The sequence below is a fragment of the Cebus imitator genome, unplaced genomic scaffold (assembly GCF_001604975.1).
Source record: "Cebus imitator isolate Cc_AM_T3 unplaced genomic scaffold, Cebus_imitator-1.0 Scaffold253, whole genome shotgun sequence".
In the NCBI taxonomy this organism is placed as follows: domain Eukaryota; kingdom Metazoa; phylum Chordata; class Mammalia; order Primates; family Cebidae; genus Cebus; species Cebus imitator.
Window position 1 is genome coordinate 611,970 of NW_016107568.1, and position 23,034 is coordinate 635,003.

Sequence of the window (23,034 nt, forward strand, 5' to 3'; positions counted from 1 at the left end):
TCAAAAAAAATCATAAAAGAAAAAAACATTAAAGAAGTTAAATACTTTTCATAAATTTTACTGATTTGCTTGATATACATGAAGTAATGACTGTCAAGCAATTCACTTTTACTACATCTTTACTTTTATATTTGTTCTTAGGTTGCCTAAAACATTTGAATACAAAGATAATGAGCGTAGCAAAAATAATGAAAGCAAACAGCAGTGAACTTCACAAATAATGGAACATAAACCATTTCTGCCCTTATCAAGAGTAAATTGGCCTCAGATTTGTCTAAAGAAACACTTCTGTAGCTGTAGTCAAAGGTGGGCACATTGAGATTGAGTATTCTGCAGACATACATGGTTTAACATGTGGTATCCATAGCATGTCTGTTTCTACCACAATCTTGTAAGTGCTCAAAATCTTAAAGGACCCACAGTTACTATACCTGTGACTGGAACAAATTATCCCTTTTATTCCCCACCAGGACAAACCAATTTGTAGGCAGTTTTCTTCATTCAGACATGGAAGCAGCTTTAATTCTGGCGATTGTGAAGTCACAATGTACCAAAAGTACTATGCTGAATATTTATAATTTATATAATTTATATAAAAATTCCACATCTCCATTTTTGTCATCTCAAAATGAAAATAGATAACTCCCTAAATGTTAACTGGCTCTAATTTCCTAATGTTAAACATAAAAAAACCACATGGGAAGTATTGAAATTAAAATAGAAATTCCATATCTTGGCCATCGTGAATATTGCTGCAACAAACATAAACCTGTGACAAATCTAAACAAAAAGCTATTTGTGGGATAGCATGAAAGACAAGCCATCTACTGCGTAAATTTTAGAATGAGGCAGACAAAAGTTGGAAGGCTGGCTAATTTTTTCTTCCTCTTGCTCCAGTTTCATCTCCTTGAGTATCCAATGTCCACATGTCAAGTTGTCCCTCAGTTACTGCATTAGCAAGCTGTCTTTGTATAACTTAACGTGTCAAGTTCAACAAGGGCTTCACCAAAGCTGCCTTTACAAGTGAACAGGATTTCTCTCTGGGGAGTTCAGAAGCTCATAATAGAAGACAGAGACATTAAGGGCCAGATCCAATCTGATAGGATTTGTTGGTTGCATTTCCTTTTTGATGATTTCACAAGTTTATTGGTATGCTTGTTGCAACTGATCTACAACCTTTTTCTTGTCATCACCAGCAGAAACCTCAGGCCAAGCAGCAATAGTAGTCTCTTTCATTTTTAAATAGATTTTGCTCTTTGCTTCTGAGGCATAGGATCAAGAACTTTTCAAGAAACAGTACATCACCGTAGATGTCTCTTAGGTCCCTCTCAATTTTCTCTCTCTATGCCGGAGCCATTTGCTGTTTTTTCTCAGAACCTCTGTCTTTTGTTCAATACTTGAGACAACCCTGCAAGATGACCTACAGACTCCTACAACAATCTTATAAGACAATGAAGGATGATTCCTCTCCTTGATTGTGGAAATTGTTGCCAGACATATTATTCTCAGAAAACAGGTTGTAAATAAGCAAAGTTGGGAGGTTGCTAGAAAGGAAACTGTGTGGCCATGTTTGAGTAGAATTTATCAGTAGGAATTCATAAGAGAGAGAAGAGAGAGCTGGATAGATACATACATACATATAATAACAAATATAGACATATGTGTGCCTGGGTTAGTGTACATGCATATATTTCGTAGCTTTGTCCCCTGAGAGGGCCTGGAAGCAGTGACACACAGTAGCAATAAGCATATCTTGCCCCCAGATCAGGTTTTCTAAACATAGTTCTCTCAATAAAGAAACCAGGGCTCCCTGAAGAAATGAAAATTCTAGGTCTGTAGCAGGTGAAATAACATGAAGAACCTTGTAGATCCAGAAAATATGAACATGGTAAAAAGGAAAGGGTGGGATGGAGCATGCAAAAACTACACAGGAACCAACTGAGCTCCCAATGGCCACAGTTGGAAAACTTTGAGAAACAAAATAAATATTGGTCATAACCAAAAGAAAAATATAAATATTTATGAGTACAAAATGATAATGATACAAATACTTTAATAAATAAATAATAGAGAAGACACAAATCTTCCTTACTGAAACATTTAAATGATAAATAAAGTAGAAATGAGGGAAACAAAATCACCTTTTGAACAACACAATAGTGTTTGCTGCAGGCAAAGTCTACATGTGAATGCTAAAATTTGTAGCGTTTCCCATCTCTGTGGTATAAATCCTCTCATCATAGCTAATTTCAAGCTACCCAAATTATGTTGACTTGTGCTCCCTGGAAATTTAAAATTGACTTCCACAAACCAATATAAGCCAGTGTCAGGACATCCCTGTGTAAAATTTTTGTTGTTGCTGTTGTTGAAATGGAGTCTCACTCTGTCACCCAGGCTGGAGTGCAGTGGTACAATCTTGGCTCACTGCGACCTCTGCCTCCTAGGTTGAAGTGATTCTCCTACCTCAGCCTCCAGAGTGGCTGGGATTACAGGCACGTGCCACCATGCCCAGCTAATTTTTGTATTTTTAGTACAGACGGGGTTTCATCATGTTAGCCAGGCTGGTCTCAAACTCCTGACCTCAAGTAATCCACCCACCTCAGCCTCCCAAATTGCTGGGATTACAGATGTGAGCTACCATGCCCTGTACTTGTATAACTTTTCAGTTGCTTCTTAAGACTCACAGAGTTGTCATTTTATAATCTCTTGTTGTGACATACACTTCTCTCTTCAAACTTTTATCTTTCCATCTACCCATTATACACTGAAGTTAGACCCACTAAAGTTCCTAGTTTATTCTTTGAATATTCAAAACTTTTTCTAACTTAAAGGCTTTGAATGTATCCCCTTTTCTTCCATTTCCCTTCCATTGTGTAAACTCCCAGGTATCTTTAAGATCTCAGTTAAGAAGAAAAGTCTTCTGAAAAATTATCACTGACATGTCTTCTAATCTGAGTTAGAAACTCTTCTTATGTGCTTCTCAAAATTCCTATACTCTTCCTATCATAGCCCTTATGTGTTTTTAGGGGTCTATATCTCCCACTACAAGTGACTTAAGAGCAGAGCTTATGCATCATTCTCTATTATATGCCAAAATCTTAGCACAATACATGACACATAATAGGCACTCCCCAAATGATCATTGAATGGATTAAAAAATAAAGAAATATTTATTACATAGTAGGCAAGAAGTAGTAGAGAAGAACCTTTGCACATATGATACACAAGCAGCTAAGAGTAACTTGTGGATGAACATTTATGGACACAGTAAGTGTTTATATTTCTAATTCATACATTTTATTTATCTTGAATATTTATGAGTAAGAAATATAAGTGCTTCAGCAGATATATAAATGAGGAACTGAGGGAAGCTTTCACACCACATTGCTACCTTGAAAAGATGGCCATTGAAGTTATTGGAGGTTATATGAGGAGGCACAATGGAAATGTAAGTAAGGCCTTCCGCCGTATCTCTCCAGTGCATCTGACCACAATCCCACCTAAGCTTTCAACAGCAATAGCAAGACCACCACCAACAGCAACATCATCAAAGACCTTTGATGCTGTTCCACATCTCCTTTTTATTTCCTTTTAATCCTCGTAGCGGCTGACAAAGTAGTTGTCTGTATTATATCTATTTTACAGATGTGGAAAAATAGGTCAGAGAGATTAGGTACCGTGTTCATACAGGTAATAAGTGACAGTTTCAGAATTTGAACCCAGATCTGTCAGATTCTAAAGGCCTTGTTCTTTGCTTCTCTACTTTAGAGTCTCCCATTGTCCTCTGAAGAACATATCTGGGCTTATTCTCAGCCTCACCAACATAAATCATCATATACATATCAGGGCATGTGTGAATTCCAGCAGTTTACTGAAATAAAATCCTTGAGCCTTAACCCTCTCACCTCAAATACAGTGAAAATTTACCTTTGTGACAATGATGGTAATTTTTTCATTTGACACTTTTTGTAATGCTAATGTTAGCTAAAGTCAAGAAGCATTTCTCTGTAATGAAAAAAAAGTCTCAATTTTCTTCCTACTGGGTAGTCAGAAGTTGGATTTCAGGAAAAATATATTAAATAGGTATTACACTATCTTCCTTCCTTAAACCTCATAAAGCAATGGAGTAGGTGGGTAAGAAAAAATAGAACCAATTTCTGAAGCAACTTTGGAGTAATGATCATAGAAGTTACAAATCCAAGAATGCCTGAAGAGATATATCTGCCCTTCTATACCCACAACACACTAGTAGGATTTACAGTAAGGAGAGAAAGGATAGAGTCAGTCAGACGTCCAAGGTTCTTGTGATTGGTGACATGATAGAAAAATTGAGCTTTACAGGCAGGCTCATGTTCTCCTGAGTTTGCGGGTAAATCTCTGAGTCACTGGAGATTTATGGTCAAATATTCAGCTCTCAGAATTATTTTCATAAGGAGGTATTCTTGGTTCCACAGAATTGGGAGATGAGGAAATCACCTGGAAAATAAAACAACATTAATGTCCAAGAATAGGATCATCATCTCCTTCGCCTCCCATCCCTTTCTGTTGTCATCATAATAATCAACAATAAAATCCATTCACTGATTATTACTGGGCCAAACACTGTAAAGATTACATACACGGTCCTCACAACAAACATCAGAAGAGAATGAAAATATTATTTTCATTTTACAGTTAATACATCTAAAATTAAGAAAGAATTATTCATTTTTCCTGGGTCATATAGGTAGAAAGTCACAAGTTATTAGAAAATAATAACTTAATTCCAGCTGTACCTGTATACCTCGTATAACCTCCAACTTCAACGGCCATCTTTTCAAGGTGGGAATGTGTGCTCTTATATATTAAATACAGTTTTTCCTCTTGCATTTTCACATCCAAATTCTTTTTTAGCCTTCATTCCATCTCTAACACTCATACAATCTCTAACTCCAAGAACTCTACAAATCATTACCGCATAAAGGTTTAAGAGTCAGAAACAACTTCAAATCCTAGAGGGAGGCTTTAAGACCATGTGAATGATTAATCATTTGAAAAACCTCACCTCTCTAGACTTACAGCAGTTTGCATTGCACCACATGGCCACGGTAGAGATGTTTATGCACAATTCCAAGAAGGTGAAAATCAGCAGTAGAGACACCATGCCCTAAGGGATATGATGCCTCATATCAAACCCAGTGGCAACATCCAGAGAGGAAAAAAAAATGTCAGCAGGAAACCAGACAAAACATCTCCTTCCCATAAAATGGAACAAAGTGAACCATAAATTAGATTTAAGACACAGACACACATAACACTGTAGAAGGGATAGTATCTCAATCTAAAAGCATGAAAATATTTTATCTGAAGAGAAAGATGTGTGGCATTTCTATGTCAACTCATATGAAGTAGCTACAGGGGGGAGAAACTATAGAAACAAAATTCTGACACTATCACTAACACCTTCCAATTTGAATTAGTAGTAAATTAAGGAGAGGAGCAGGCAGTTTAGGAAAATGAACAAAAATGACTTTTCCACAATTTCATTAACAGTACTTCATAGGAGCTGAGGCATTTACTTTATCCCTAGAAACTAAAACACTAAGCTGATCTAAACACAAAATAAAATTGTTTTTGGGCTAGTGACTCCACTATTATTACTGAGGCACCTAGAAGCAACCAATACAATATATCCCTGGTGGAAAAATACTACCAAATCTACAGAAAAATCAGGCTCTGACAAATATAAATTTAGATCATTAAAAATATAATAAAGAAAATGAGAACACAAACTTCCATGAGTAGTGTCAGAAAGCAGAAAGCTTAGGAGTGAGTCTATAACTAATGGTTCATAGATCATTGGAATGAAATGGATAATTCCAAGGGAAAATATTAATTTCTAAGTAGACCTCAGAAGAAGTAGAATACCTAAACACAAATTTAAAAAACTTGGTAAGGGGGCCTGGTGTGGTGGCTCACGCCTATATTCCCAGCACTTTGGGAGGTCAAGAGATCAAGACCATTCTGGCCAACATGGTGAAACACAATCTCTACTAAAAATGCAAAAATTAGCTGGGCGTGGTGGCGTGTGCCTATAGTCCCAGCTACTCGGGAGGCTGAGGAGGGAGAATCGCTTGAACCCAGGAGGTGGAGGTTGCAGTAAGCCAAGATCACACCACTGCACTCCAGCCTGGCGCCTGGCAATGGAGCAAGATTCTATCTCAAAAAAACCTTGGTAAGGTTATTAAAGAGCTTTCCTTTTAAAACACCATATTCATTTAATTCTAAAGTGAAGTCCTTCAAAACTTCAACTCATGATTTGAACATTCCAGATTTCAGAGAAAGCTGTAAATCTCCCGTTTGTTTTATTAAGCAAAGAAATATGAAATGAAACTTCCAAAAAATTTCTCTGGTGAGTGTAATAGTACTTGTTAGAGTAATGTTAATAATTGTGTAACATAATATGTTAAGCCTTGTTTTAATTGTTTATCATATGTTAACTAATTAAATTCTCATAGCAATCCTATGAGATGGGTTGTTATTCTCATTTCAAAAAAAAAAAATTCAGAGGATTATCTAATTTGCCCTTCATTACAGAGCAAATAGGCAGTAGACTCAAGATTCAAATTATGTAGCATGGTACCTGACATATTATTTTTCTATACATTCTGGATTGTATGAAATATTTTATTATTATACATATTCTTCAAAAACATACATTTGATATGGAGCCCATGTAAATGCATAGGTCCAGTGATGGTAAAGACTGACAACTCTTTAATGCCTGGACATTAACTGCTAAATTTACTGAGAGAAAAGCAATCCCCACTAATGCAATCGAAGCACTGGCAAAGTTCATTCCAAAACTGTGTTGCATCTGAAAAATAATAAGAATTTTCAATTAATATCTTCAGCACACACTTCATTCCTCTGGCAACTATTCACTGAAACAAACATTGATCGAATATTGTTTACACACCCATCGATGTCCTAGATGCAAGGCAAACATCAATGACCAAAGAAAGATTTTTCTGTTCCCCACCCTCCATGAAGCTTACATTCTAGCAATAAAAACAAAGAAAAAAGTAAACATACTAATAGGTAAATTACATAACATTTTTGAAGGTGATTAAGTACTAGGGGCTAATAGAATAGGATAAGGAGAATCTGGGAATCCAAAGAGAGGTGGTTCATGATATTAAATAGAAATGACACCTGGGAGAGGCGTGAAAGAGCTGTGGGTGCCAACCAAGAGGATATCTGAGGGAATATCCTTGCAGTTAGGGAAAGACTCAGTTCAAAGTCCTGAGGCCAAAATCTTCTGGGGAAGCAAGGGGGCCAATGGCATTGGAGGCACATGGGCCATATTAGGAAATGAAGAAGAAGGAAAGTTAACAGAGAGCTGAATCATGTAGGGCTCTGCAGAATCATGAAAATGACTTTGTTTCTAACTCTAAGAAAAATACAAAGCCAATGAAGGATTTGGAGCAAATAAATGATACACTTGGCTTTATGGCTTCAGGGGATCACTGTTTCTAGCAAGGCAAAGAGAAGTTCAACGATAAAAGCTGGGAGCCTGATTAGTAGAGACAAGGTGGACTGGATGAGATGTCATTAGTAGAAAGATGAGAAAAGGTCAAAATCAGGTATAATAATAGCTTGAAAGTAGAGCCGACATTATTTGCTGATAAATCGGATTCAGGATTGTGAAAGAAAGAAGACTCAGGGATATTGCAAGGTGTTTGGTCAGGAAATCTGGAAGGATTTTCCCATCAGCTGACATGAGGAGAAGGTTGGAGGAAGAGCCTGGGAGTTGACCTTTGGATCTGTACATGCCAATCCGATGATCAGGAGATAGACTTAGGCTGGAAATACTTATTTCAATTATGGGAATATAGATGTTATTTGAAGTCATGAGAATGTGTGAAATCACAGGAGAAGTAGCCATAGATTGAGAAGACTAGGTGGCAAAGAATTCAGCTCTGGGGCACCAGGATATTAAAAGGTCAGAGAGAAGGAAAGGATCCAGGAAGGGAGACTGAGATGGAGAAACCAAAAGATGGGAGGAAAACCGATGTATGCTGGAAGCCAAGTGAGGAAATTCCTGGAAGGAAAGTGGGTGACTAACTACGATAAATGCTACTCCTAGGTTAAGTTAGATGAGGATCAAGAATCGACCATTGTTTTAGCAAGGTGGAAGTTTTCAGTGATCTTAAAGACAGCAGTTACAGAAGAATAGTAGGAAATAAAGTCTTACTGAAGTGGGTTTAATCGAAACCAGGTNGAAAGAGCATGATAATTCCTTTGAAGGAGTTTAGCTACAGAAGGAAATACAAATTGTGCCTGTACCTAGCAGGGAGAAATACTGTCAAAGTTTCCTTGTTTTGTTTTAAGTTGAGAACAGTAACTGGATGCTTACATGCTGATCAGAGACTGGGCAAGGTAACTCATGCCTTTAACTTCAGCGTTTTGAGAGGCTGAGGCATGAGGATTGATTGAGCCCAGGATTTTGAGATCAGCCTGGGCAACATGGCAAGATCCCATCTCTACAAAAAAATAAATAAATAAATAAATAAATAAAGACAAAAATTAGACAGGCATGGTGGCATGCACCTGTAGCCACAGCTATGCGAGAGGCTGAGGTGGGAACATTGCTTTGGCCCTGGAATGTGGAGGATGTAGTGAGCTGTGACCACACCACTGCACTCTCACCTGGGTGACAGAGTGCGAACCTGTAAAAAGAAAAAAGAAAAACTAGCAGAGGGACACAAATTAAAGTGATATACTTGTGTGGGGAAAAAAAAAATGGAACCTTATACTTCATACTCAAGTAGGGAGATCCACTGTAAAGAAAATCACAGGGAGTTTACCTATCGTAAGAGACTAGAAAAAAAATATATATTGGTAAAGTTCTAGTCCATTAAGTAGTAGAGGTCTGAAAATTCTCTTCTAACGGTTTCAGTTTTCTCAAAAGAGACAAAAACATCATCAGCAGTGAGTAAGGATGAGAGAAGAAGCATTGGTGTTTGAGGCCAGAGTAAAATGGTAAAATAGCCTTCCATGGAGGAGGGAACGTGAATGAATGGAGTAGGAAAGTAGAGTGTCAATGGCTGCATGATTCACTGAGAACACATCATAGAGACGTAGCAGTTGTTTAGGAATAGAAGTCTGGACTTTCAGTTGTGAAACTAGTTAGTGGTGGGAGTTCTTACGTCCAAATAATTAGAATTGGTCAAACTTGGCAACACATAAAAATCAAGAAGACTTTTTCTAAGCTTCAGATTCACCAATATTCAGAGTAAGCACCCCAAAAATGCACACTCAAAATCTGTGTGATCCTCTGCTGACCTACCACCTGAATACCTTAAGAAAACTAATGTTTTATACATTAAATGATACTTAGTGTCTCAGTTGTATCCATAGACCCCCCTACTCTCCTACTGTTTATGAAAAATTTATTTCTACTCCTCTGATCATAGAAAAAGAAGAAGTACTACTTACCCATGCTGTTGTGGGTTTTCTCCCTGCTACAACAGACAAGGTTCCTGAAGTACAAAACTGTTTGAAAACAGGGAGTAAAACATATAAAGGAATATTAAGTCTCAATCATTTTCTTCTTGGCCCTCCCTCAATTAGCAGATATCCAGCAATAGTCACACAAACCTCCTTTTTAAAATTTACATTCCAGGACACAAAATTGAGACAGGGTCTTGGTCTGTTGTCCAGGCTGGAGTGCAGAGGCACGATCTTGGCTCACTGCAACCTCTGCCTCCCCAGTTCAAGTGATTCTCGTCCCTCCATCTCCAGAGTAGCTGGGATTACAAGCATGAACCACCATGCCCAGCTAATTTTTGTTTTTGTATTTTTAGTAGAGATGGGGTTTCACCATATTTCCCAGGATGGTCTCGAACTCCTGACCACAAGTGGTCCTCTCAGGTTGGCCTCCCAAAATGCTGGAATTGCCAGACTTATCTCGAACTCCTGACCTTGTGATCCACCTGCCTCAACAGGCGTGAGCCACCACGCCTGAATACCCATTTTTCATTCAATTTTTTAAGTATCTATAAATGTAACACATAGATATACGATAATTTTTAGGACTTCATTTGTACTTGGCAAATGTGATTTCTCTTAATCAGAAAGAAGTTTTTGGCCAAGCATCAGGGATCACACCTGGCAATTCCAGCATTTTGGGAGGCCAATCCAGCCTGGACCACAGACCAAGACCCTGTCTCAAAAAAATAAGTAAGTAACAAATTAAAAAAGAAAAAAAGAAAAAGTTCGTTTCTAAATGCTTGTATCAAGAATTGCAAATCAAAATCACAGCATGCAACCTTCAGATAACCTACAAACAATACTTTTGTCATCGAACACATCTCCAGCAGTGATATCTAAGAAATAACACACAGCCAGGGGATTATGAATACTCACAAACGCAGCACCCCAAATTGGGTAGCCTGTGTAGAAGGTGAAGAAAAAGAAGTGCCTGTTGAAGTAGAACAGGTATTGCAAGGAACCCAGAAAGATACCCAAAGCGAGAATAATTGCTGCATTCAGGATCTGGATGGCCTGAAAAAAGAAGGAAAAAAAGAGTCATAACAGTCATTTACTGAAGTGTACACTGAAAACAGACCATTTTAATTGTCCTCATAAAGGAGATGTCAGTGCTCAAAATGGTTTAAGTGTCAAGGCTAAATTCACTGGGCAAGAGCTTAACTGAAAGTGTTTTTTGTTCCACACTATCCCCACCAATTCCAGCGGCAGCCTTTCATCTTCACTTCTCCCCTACATTTCTATTCATTCTCACGAACTCCTCAAGTGGCAGGAGAGCAAAGGAAACATGGCTGGTAAGGTAGATGGAGTCAAAGTCTCTTCCCAGCATGTTTTTGGGGCCATAATATGATGAAGGCAGACAGAGGGTAACCCATATTCTACTCAGCCTTTCTCTCAACACAATTTTTGAATTTAAAATACAGAACGTAAGCTTCATAGAGCTCAGCCTCCTGAAATGGCTGGTCAAAGGCACAAAGCAAAAAATAAAGGGTCTTGGAATTTACTCTCCAAGGTTTGATGTTTTCTACCATGAGAGAATGCTTCTGCATTTCTGCTCCCCAGATCTATAATAAATCCCTGTCTTTTCTCCAATTCTTCATCAACTCAGTGATAAATAATTCAGAATTATAAAATTTATAAATTTCATATAAATAAAATTATAAAAAAGTAATTCACATGATACAGTTGACTCTTGAATAACATAAGGGTTTAGAATGTTTACCCCTTCACCATTGAAAATCCACATATAACTTTTGACTTCCCAAAAACTTAGCTACTAATAGCCTACCGTTGACCGGAAGCCTTACCAATAACATAAACAGTCAATTATTACATATTTTGTATGTGACATATTATATATAATAGGCTAGAGAAACTAAAATGTTATTAAGGAAATCATAAGAAAGAGAAAATGTATTTACTATTCCTTAAGTGGATTTTCATCCACTTATAGAGATCTTCATCCTTATCCTGTTCACATTGAATAGACTGAGGAAGAAGGAGAGTGCAGGGGGTGTTCTTGCTGTTTCAGGATGACAGAGGTGGAAGAAATCCACATGTAAAAGAATCCTCACAGTTCAAATATACATTCTTCACAGGTCAACTGATTTTTTCTCTTCCCTCTTAAATCAATTTTTAAACTAAGGCTGACTTACCCCAAGGAATTGTAGTTCTCCTTTCTGATAGCGTTGTGATCCATCAATGGGCTGGTAGACAGAATTATTCACCCTGTCTGGTCCTGCCTCACTGCCTGGGATACCATGGGCTGAGGCTGACCCCAGCTCTGCATCTTCAACTTCATGGGAGGCCATTTGGTGTTGTTTATGGCTGTGATAGAAAAGAAATCCAAAGGCTTTATGCTTTCCCTTTTTCCGCTAGCTACTAAAATTTTGAGTGTTATAGAAGGATTCAATCCTGTCCATACATTACAATGACTCTCTACATATGGGACACCAGGGCAGAGTAACAGAATTTGTACAATATTCAATTCTGTCTTGCCTTGGAGTAGTAGACATCATTAGGTCATTGTAGTAGGCCTTGGTACTTCACTTAACTTTGGAGTGGTAAAGAGCAATTTCTTTCTCATTTTGCATGCACTGATATATAGCCCCTGCATTTCTTCAAATCAGTTGTGAGCAACCAGACATATGGATTCTTTGAGCAGTGGTTTCTTATATAAGAATGATGGCTTTAGCCACAGTCCAGTAATAATACCATTTATTTAGTACTTATTTATATGCTAGGCACTGTCTAGTTGCTGTCAATATATTAATATATTTAATCCTGTTTGTTGTAATATTATTTCCATTTCACAAATGAAAAAATTGAGGCATAGAGAGGTTGAGAAACTAACCCAAACTCATATAGCTTTAATGATTTCATATTCTACTAAAAAAGTTCTACTCTAAGGTCCAATATTTTTCAAATCATTACATTATATAGCACTATATAGGAGATGTCTTTCTGAATATCAACATAACATGGCAGAGTTTAAGTACTATGGAAGATCCAAATTCAAATCCAGATTTCATCATTTACTAGTTGCAGACCATGTAGTGGGAACCTGAGTTTTGACTTCTGTAAAAATGGGAATAATTTTCATTTCATATTAACATTGCATGAGTTGACTTTGATAACATAGGGAATTCTTAATTTATGAACAGGTGGTATCAACTTTAAACTTATACTCTGTCTTCTGACAAAAAGGACTTCAAGTTTGTATATAAGGTCACAAAACAACCACCTCAATCATTATAGCTAGAAAATATGTATATCACTAAAGTATGCACAGAATGCTTATATTGAACTTCTGAATGCTGGGCAATATAATTTTCTAATTCATAATACCCTCCAACACAAAACGGTTGTAAAATGCTAATACACTTTTATAACTGATAAAGGAGATGGCATGGGATGAACCATAAACACACGAAATGATGCTGAATTCTGTCAAAACTATTGACTGTGTTAAGAATAAGATCTTAATAAAGACACATACACAAGAACATTCATTGCAGCACTATTCACAATAGCAAAAACATTGAATCAACCCAAATGTCCATCAATGGTTGACTGGATGAAGAAAATGTGGTACATACACACCATGGAATACTATGCAGTCATAAAAAATAATGAGATCATGTCTTTTGCAGGAACATGGATGAAGCTGGAAGCTATTATCCTTAGAAAGCTAACACAGGAACAGAAAAGCAAATATTACATGTTCTCACTTGTAAGTGGGAGCTAAATGATAAGAACAAATGGACACATAGAGGGGAAAAACACACACTGGGGACTATCAGAGAGAGGAGGAAGGAAATCAGGAAAAATAATGATTGGGTACTAGGCTTAGTACCTGGGTGACAATCTGCGCAGCAAACTCCCATGGCATGAACTTACCTGTACAACAAACATGTATATGCACCCCTAAATGTAAAATAAAAGCTTTTTATTTAAAAAGAAAGAATAGTATCTTAATTTCTACTTTTTGTTAGAAATTATATACCAGATCCATTTTTCTAATAACTTAGTTTTTTTGTCACACTAAATACATGCCACTTACAGGATGCTTACCTTTCTAATTCTCTATTGTGGGGACATGTATGACCCTCATTTAAGTGTGGTAACAAATTTACTAAGCACTGATTTAAATGAAAGTGAGAGTCAGGGCATGTTTTATTATTACACTAGGAAATGCTATAAAAATTCATAAAGGTTCCCTACCAATACTGATAAAAGGTTTATTATAAATGTCATAAAATTTTCCTACCAATACTCCTCATCAAAGTTTCCTACCAACACTGATTTTCATGCTAGGATTAAATTACATTCTCTACGTATTTAAATATAGATGAATGTAAAATCACAAGAAGCCTTTACCTCCCATGTTCAACACTGTACAGAACCCAAGAGCAAGGGAAGATCAACAGAGCTTAAAGCAAACTATGTGAATGAGTTCCTAATGTAATTATTGCAAGAGGTACAAATAAAAATAGTCAAAAAGCCAAGACTTCAAATTTATCCACTGGAAAATTATATGTCTTTTGGATTAAATATCTAATGAACTAAGATGCATGCAATGTGGAGAGAGTTGCTGCTTACGATCAGAAAATCTCTTGCCTATTCACAATAGCAAAGACATAGAATCACCCTAAATGTCCATCAGTGGTAGACTGGATGAACAGCTGGTATCAACTTTTAAATCTCTTGCCTACATCTCCCTATTTCAAAGCTCCATCCAGCCTTGTTTTATTAATTTGTCTTCCTTCAGAAGTTCCACGCCCTCAAATGTCTTCAATACTCTGTGCTATCCCCCTATTCTTGAAAGACAAGTCCCCTCAAGTTTCACGTGGATAATTTCTGCTCTCCCTCCAGACTGAATTTTTTTTTCTTTTTTTGAGATGGAGTCTCACTTTGTTTCCCAGGCTGGAGTGCAGTGGACCAGTCTCGGCTCACTGCAAACTCCGTGACCCGGGTTCAAGCAATTCTCCTGCCTCACGCTCCCAAGTAGCTGGGATTACAGACACGCACCACCACACCCAGCTAATTTTTGTATTTTTCGTAGAGATGGAGTTTCACCACATTGGCCAGGCTGGTCTCGAACTCCTGACCTCAGGTGATCCACCCACCTTAGCCTCCCAAATTGCTGGGATTACAGACGTGAGCCACCATGCCCGGCCCTTCCAGACTGATTTTCAGCCTACATGTCATATTTCCAGGATGTTGTTTTCAGTTCTGGCCAAGTCTGGAAGATGCACCCTTTTTAGATGCTCTCAGAATTTCCCCAACTTCCCTTCTCATACCACTTAATCAACCTGAGCTTTAATTGCCTGGATACTTGTCTGTTACCTCATTATCCACTCATAACTGCCACTCCAGTGCCTAGCTCAGAATCATTAGATGGCAAGTACTCCGCTAACACATGTTCAATCAATAACCAGACTTTTGGTCCAGCCCAAAGTAGCCATTCTGATGAATGATAATGGAAAATATGTCTGCAAGCACTGGAGCCTCTCATCCCAGAAACTCCAAGAGCATTTCTGCAGAGAGAAAATACCTAACCATGTTATTTAACTTTATTTGTATCAATAATCAAAATAATCAGGGAGAATTTTCAACCTTCAGGTGAAACAATGTTTTCTAAAATTTGGTCAAATCAGTTATTTATTTGTTAAAAAATCAGAGAAATGTAGATTTTCTAGGAAACGGCCAGTTAAGTTCACCTCTCCAGCTCTTAGTATGTGGCAGGTGTTTGTTCTAAGGACTTTATTCATGTTTACTAATTTAGTTCTCACAACATCAGAATGGGTACTACTGTTATGATCCTTTCCATCTAACAGACGAAGAAACTGAGGAACAGAGAAGTTAAATAACTTTCCCAAGTCCACACAGACAACTATTTGAAAAACTACAAGTCAGAACCTGGTAATCCATCTCAAGCGATCATTACGTTCTACTGTCCCCTAAGCTATACTAAAATGCATTTTACAGACCCCATACTTCAGGCATGTCCAGGCCACCCTTCATAATCAGAGCTGGCAGACAAACTCAGGTGCAGTCAGTGGGATTTAATATATCTAAGAGGTGTGTGTGCATGTGTGTGTATCCATACCCACATTTTTTCCAAAGAAATTCCTGCATTATTATGTCTAACATTTTGTTATGACTCCAGTGGAATAATCACATCCTAAAGAGAAGCCATGCTCACAGTGAAATATTCCAAACCTCTACATAGCAACCAAACAGAAGCCTTGGCAGACAGCCCCAGTAGTCTACCAGAAGGCATTTTAACAAAAGATATAAAAGAAAAGGGAATTTCTATGGAGAGGGAATCTATACCTTGGCAGCTTCAAGCTTTGGCAGATGTCTTTCCTCCCAAGTCCAACTTGTCATAAGTAGGAGGCACTCAGAAAAGATCACTACAGCACCCTTTCCAGAAAATGGCAGCCTCCACAGACTTAACGTATCTTTGCCTTATGCAACACTTCAGAGGAGCTGGTGAAAATGTTTTGCGGGCTGACTGACCAGTGTGCCAATCACATCTGCATTTGGTGCCTCGCTGGTCCATTGCATCTTCCCAGGCCTTAGTGATGATTAGGAAACTGGTGTCAGGGGCAACTGTCTTCTGGCTTTCAGATGTTGCTTAACACATTCTTGGAACAGGAAATACAAGCAACAGACACGGGTAGACAAGTGAGAAGAGGTTGTGGATGGGGGTAGAAGAGAGTTAGTTATACAGCAAGAAGAGATAAAGTCATATTGTAAGAGAAGGGTCTGGAGGAGAGAGGTGGTCACTCAGGCACTTATTTTACATAATGTGCCAGCAACAGCGCTATGTACCTTACATGCATGATCACATTCAATTCTCACATACTTTGAGAAGTTACTTTGCTCAATGTCATAGATATAATAATAATGTAATTATGGTTTAAATATATTAAATGATTACTATGTACAGGTCATTGTTCTAAATGCTTTACGTATGTAAACTCATTTCATCCTCACAATAACTCAGGATCCAGGTACTACTATTAACCTGATTTTATGGTAGAGAAAATTATGGTATAGAAATGTGACCCGGCTTTCCTAAAATTTAACTGACAAAGCCTTGTGCAAAATCTCCAGTTCATACAAGGGTAAAGCCCAAAGTGTGCCTGTTATCCTAATATTATTGTTAAAACCCCTCCTTTTGGTCTGTGTTGTTTTTTGGGTTTTTTTTTTTTTTTTTGTGTGTGTGTGTGTGTTTTAGATGGAGTCTTGCTCTGTTGCCCAGGCTGGAATGCAGTGGCACCATCTCAGCTCACTGCAACCTCTACCTCCCAAGTTCATGCAATTCTCCTGTCCCAGCCCCCAGAGTAGCAGGGACTATAGGCACATGCTACCAAACCCAGCTAATTTTTGTATTTTTAGTAGAGATGGGGTTTCACCATATTGGTCAGGCTGGTCTCGAACTCATGATCTCAGGTGATCCACCTGCCTCGGCCTCCCAAAATGCTGGGATTACAGGTGTGAGCCACTGTGCCCGGCCTCCTTTCAGTTTCAAAAGTGGCCAAATTATATAATCATCCTAAATAAATGTTCTAAAATAGGTGATAGAAACATCAGAATCACCTGACAGGGAGTAAGGAAGTAGGTAACATGTGAAGATTCAAACCACAATCCTTATTAAGTTCACAGGGGCCAGGGCTGAGACAAAGGCCCAGAACGAGGGCACAGCTCCTGATCCATGCCCCAGAGGAGCCTGTGAAACAGAGAAGAATTTTCACAGCAAGGAAAGTGAGGTCCTAGTCCTACAAACGGGAGCATAAGTAGCCATGTGATCACAGGAAAGAGAAAGAGGGCCAGATACCAAGACCAAAGCATAGTGTGAGGGGCAGAGATTGTGAATATGAAGTGAGCAAGGGCCCAGCTGCCAGAAAACTTCTGCACAGGCTCTCTGCTAGGAGAGCTGGTAACTGAGCCCTAGGGCAGCAGCTCTCCAGGGTCTACGTTTAGGAGTGAAAGGGACTGATGAAAGAGAAGACAGTGACAAAAGTCAGAAGGAAATAGCCAAAAGGCAGGTAGTAAAGATAGGATCCTTCCCTCCCCATTTTAGCTGGAACCATTGCAAATGGAATACTGAAGAAAAAAGGGATGACAAGAAAATGCCTTCAGCAAAGAAAAGAAAGAAATACGAACAAGTGAAAGGAAAAAGAGTGGATGCTTTCAACATGCTTGTTTTGAATTTGGAGCTGTAGAAAAAACCATGAAAGGAAGTTACTTACTCTCTAAGACTTCAGTTCTCCCATTTGTAAATTGAAGATCATGGTGCTCACTTTGGGGCACGAAGTTTAAATGACAGAATGTGCACAAAGGTCTTAGTAACTAAGATCTTCACATGAGTTCAAAATAAATAATAAAAATGATTGGGCTCTTTCTTCAGTTCCTTAGAGAGAGAATAATTGTGAGAAACCGCTTTCAAAGGAAGATTCACAAATAAGAATTTAATATACTTACCATGTGCATGATGTTTTGACACATGTATGCCTTGTGACATCATTACCACAAAGCAGATAATTAATCTATCCATCACATCATATAATCATCTTTTTTTTTTTTTTGGTGGTGGTGAGAACATTTAAGATCTCTCTTAACAAATTTTAATTATACAATACAGTATTGTTAACTCCAGTTAACATGGACAACTGGAGTTAACGACACTGCATTGTATACTTAAAATTTGTTGAGAGATCTTAACAAATTAGATCCCCAGAACATATTTATCTAATTGCACCTCATTAAAACTGAGAGGGAAAAAAGTAAAATAAATACATAAAAATTATTTTTTTCCTATTTTTGTAGGTACATAGTAAGTGTATATACTTATGAGGTACATGAGCTGTTTTGATACAGCCATGCAATGCACAATACTCACATCATGAAGAATGGGGTATCCATCCTCTTAAGCACTTATCCATTGAATTGCAAACAATCCAATTACACTCTTTAAGTTACTTTAAAAATGTACAGTTATTATTGACTATAGTCACCCTGCTTGCTCTCAAATAGCGAGTCTTATTCATGCTTTCCATTTCTTGTACCCATTAACCAACCCCACCTCCCCTCACAGCTCCCCACTACCCTTCCCAGCCTCTGGTAACCACCCTTCTACTCTCCGTCTTCATGAGTTCAAATGTTTTGATTTTTAGGTCCCACAAGTAAGTGAGAATATGTGATATTTGCCTTTCTGTGCCTGGACTTAATGATCTCCAGTTCCATTCATGTTGTTGCAAATGACTGGATGCTATTCTTTTTTTATGGCTGATAAATGAAAATAAAACACATTTTAAAAAACAAATTAAAAAGAGAAAAAGGAATATTCATAGACCTTTCTTTCACTTGCATGTAATATCTCCTAATGGCAGGGAAAATTATCAAGGAGAGACTGAGTAGCTTCCCGTGCTGAAGTACCTTAAAGAATAATTGAGTTCAAAATTCAAGTTGCAAATTTCCAAAACGAAGCGGAAATCCGTGAATTCATCAATAGTCTAGTTGTTCATTTACAAGTGCCACATTTGACTATTTAAAAAGTGATATATTTCTCAAGACTGCTGTTTTTATCTACTTACTAAATATTATTGCTTGCCGTCTGTTTTACCCCCATACACACGCTCATGCCCATGTGTGTACATATTAAAATCACACCCTTAATGAAGCAGTACCTTTATATATCGTAACACATGTATAAGCTCTTAAAACAGTTAACCACCTAAGGTTTTTGGCTTTGGGATGCATTAAATGTGTTTAATTTGTAAATTACTAGTTCATAATGTTGCAAAAGTCACAACTTTGAAATCACGTTGAAATGGCATTAGTTACTATAATTGTAAGATTAATAAAAGGTTAAGACGGACAAGGATTGTTGTTCCAAGAGGTCTTGAAATAATAAGCCATCAGATAAAATAAAATCATCAATCAGAAACTAGCCTTGATTCTTTGTTTTGACCTCATGCTGTGTTTTCAAATAAATGAGGAAAATAGAGTAGAGATTCAATCTTAGCATTTGAATAAAGGGATTCTTTTTTAGAGTTCCTAAGAAAAATTTATGATGACACTTATTGGTAAACATGGAAATAGCCTAGGTAGAAAATGCTAATATAATGCTTCTACTTTCAGCTACCTAGTGGAATCTTCTGGGGAGTTTATAAAACATTAAATCAGGATATTTGTCATAAACTCAACATGAATGTGAACTTGTTTTTTTTTTTTTTAGACAGAATCTTGCTCTGTTGCCCAGGCTGGTGTGCAATCTCGGCTCACTGCAGCATCTGCCTCCAGGTTCAAGTAATTCTTCTGCCTCAGCCTCCTGAGTAGCTGGGATTACAAGCACACACCATCATGCCCGGCTTATTTTTGTTTTGTTTTGTTTTGTTTTGAAGTAGAAACAGGGTTTCACCATGTTGACCAGGCTGGTCTCCCACTCCTAGCCTCAAGTGATCCACCTGCCTCAGCCTCCCAAAGTACTAGGATTACAAGCATGAGCCTCTGCACCCAGCCCAACAGGAATATTTTTTAAAGGTCCCAAGGTAACTCTAACGTGAAGCCAGATTGGGGAACTACCGGGTATGTCTAAAAGGACTTTATAATGAGATAGTTGGAAATGAGTTAGAAAAGAACAAATGCATTTCTCTAAGAAAGACCACCTCTTCTCCTGGGGTGGCCTATATACTTTATTTTAGCAGGTAAAATTGTATCTTAGTTTGGAATTAAGCAGATTTCATTCATTGGCCATTTTAATAGGATTTCATCCTGATACGTACATTTTCTGTAGCGCAAGATGGGCTTCACATGAAATATTACAGCTCTTCCATCTTCTTGTGCCTTGATTTGGATTCTTCTCACCAAAGGTAACCATTGAGTTCTACATGCAAACATTCTTAATATACATAAATGCCATTGTATTATATATGTCATGGTCCTCTTTTTCACTCAGCTCTGTTAGTGATACCCAAGTCTGTTTGTTTGTTTGTGACAAAGTCTTACTCTGTCAGCCAGGCTGGAGTGCAGTGGCATGATCTCGGCTCACTGCAACCTCCTCCGCCTCCCAGGTTCAAGTGATTCTCCTGCCTCAGCCTCTCAGTAGCTGGGATTCGAGGCATGCACCACCACGCCCCACTAATTTTAGTATTTTCAGTGAAGATGGTTTCACCATGTCAGCCAAGCTGGTCTCAAACTCCTGACCTCAAGTGATCCACCGGCCTCAGCCTCCCAAAGTGCTGGGATCATAGGCGTGAGCCACCGTGAGTGTGCAGTCTGCTGTATCCAAATGCTGCACCTACATCCACCATGTTTTACCTAACCACCCACCCATAAATGAACACACAGGGATTGTAGCTTGATATCAGGAATCTTCTCACATCCATGTGCCTTAATTCTGTATGAGAATTTCTTTGCAATATATAATCAAAATCCCAATTACTGGGCCATAGGATGTGCACATAATCAACTTGACTGAGGACTGCTGGGTAGAATACTCCAGAATGCCTCCACCTCTATGAGCACATATATAGTGCATGTGGCATTCAATATTCCCACTTACTGCCACCCATGGGACTATTCAACTCCATTTTTTATCAGCCTTAGAGTTTTTCTGGGCCAATTCAGCTAAGCTGTAACTACATTTACTAGAATTACTTTTCCTGAACAGTCCTTGGGTTGGTCATATAAGAAATTTGTCATATAAGAGATTTGGAAGGCAGAAAGTAAGACAGTAGCCATGGTGCTCCAAAGTGGGTTTAGGGTGCAGGTTGCACACTCTGTCTCTGATCCTCTGGCTCACCTCCCTAGCACTGGACCATAGCTGGACCTGCGATTTCTCCTGCTCTCACCAAATCTCCTTTAGCACCTCTGAGTCTTGGACCAGGCACTTGCACAACTCCATAGCAATGGATGCCAGGTCATCCTGTGGTTGAGGTTGGAAGTGAGAGGAAGATGTGGTTCCAATGTGTTCTTATGCTTCCATGCTTCAAGTGTGCCTTTTTAAAAATGACTGTACAAAACACATAACATAAAATGTACCATCTTAACCATTTTTCAAGTCCAGCCTGTTTTCCAGGCTGCCAGCCCTGCTGACCTATAGCAACAGCAGGCTCACCATCAGATGCAAAAGCAAGAGCCTTCCATAGAATTATTTCCCAGTTCTCAAAATTAATTACGATAAATTCCTCATCAATATCACTCAATCTAGTTCTGCTTACCTGATTGAACCCTAACTGCTACAAGGTATAAATATTATATCATGACTCTTTTCTGGTTTTCATTTCTCTATTAGCTTTTTGGGCTTGTTTTCCTATAAGCCATCAGTAGATTTATTTGATTAGAACAGTATGACATACATTTTACTGAAACTAGCTTTCAATTTTAAAATGCCTTTTCAACCTTCTCTAAAGAAGAAGAGTAGATGCTAAGGAATTCTGGTGTTTTCACGGAATATAGAACCCCCTGCCCTCAGGATTGCTCCTTAATTTTAGGGATAACTTTAAAATATCATTAATTAGACTTCCATTTCATTCAACCTTTTAAATATATAGTTTCCCATATTAAAAACTATACAACCTTTTGAAATTCTGATTATTTTGGAAGCATCAGAGGAATATAGGCTCTGTAATGAAAATGATCCATCTCTTTTTACAGTGCCTGCAACAGCTTCTTATCTCGCCAAGATAAAAACCGTATGTCACCGCGGGTAGCCTGGAGAGGTTCTCCATTATGTTTACTGTTGTTGTTGTTGTTGAGACAGAGTCTTTCTGTGTCATCCAGGCTGGAGTGCAGTGGTGCAATCTCAGCTCACTGCAATCTCCACCGCCTGGGTTCAAGCCATTCTCCTGCCTCAGCCTCCCAAATAGCTGGGACTGTAGGCCAACAAAGCTAGAGTTAGTTAGGAGGAATAAGTTCTAGTGTTTTATTGTGTAATAGGATGATGAAAGTTAAGAATAGTGTATTGGGTATTTCAAAATGGCTAGAAGAGAGGTTTTTGAATGTTCTTATTAAAGGAAATAATATTTAAGGTGGTTGGTATACTAAGTGCTCATTACCTGATTTATGCATGTATTGAAACATCACATTGTAGCTGATATATACAATTGTGTCAGTCATAATTTTTTTTTAAAAAAAGGAAAAAGTGAAATAGCAAGAGAAGAGGTTTTAGAGCCACCCTTCTAAAATCCAGCCACATCATCGCTCTTTATCTTTACATATGTATTGTCTCAGACTCAATAATTTACTTTGTTTTTAGCAACCATTCACCTGCCCAGTATCTGTTTCTACTAAAAACTACAAAAATTATCCAGGTGCAGTGGCAGGTCCCTATAATGCCAGCTACTCAGGAGGCTGAGGCAAGAGAATCACTTGAACCCTGGCAGAGTTTGCAGAGAGCCAAGTTTGCACCACTGCACTCCAGCCTGGGTAACAGAGTGAGACTCTGTCTCAAAAAAAAAAATAAATAAAAATTTTACTTCCATATTC

General features: G+C 38.1%; 1 protein-coding gene and 1 pseudogene across 1 annotated transcript; both read right to left on the reverse strand.

Moving 5' to 3' along the window:
- Positions 1-871: 871 nt before the first annotated feature.
- Positions 872-4,951, reverse strand: LOC108282923 (annotated as a pseudogene).
- Positions 3,570-16,168, reverse strand: MS4A3 (membrane spanning 4-domains A3). The gene is made up of 6 exons (XM_037727990.1): positions 15,871-16,168; positions 11,688-11,859; positions 10,411-10,548; positions 9,481-9,537; positions 6,698-6,856; positions 3,570-5,146 (listed from the first exon to the last, which is right to left on the reverse strand). The coding sequence occupies exons 2-6, from the start codon at positions 11,841-11,843 to the stop codon at positions 5,027-5,029; spliced, it is 630 nt and encodes a 209-aa protein (XP_037583918.1). The 5' UTR covers positions 11,844-11,859; positions 15,871-16,168; the 3' UTR covers positions 3,570-5,026.
- Between the last annotated feature and the right edge of the window lie 6,866 nt (positions 16,169-23,034).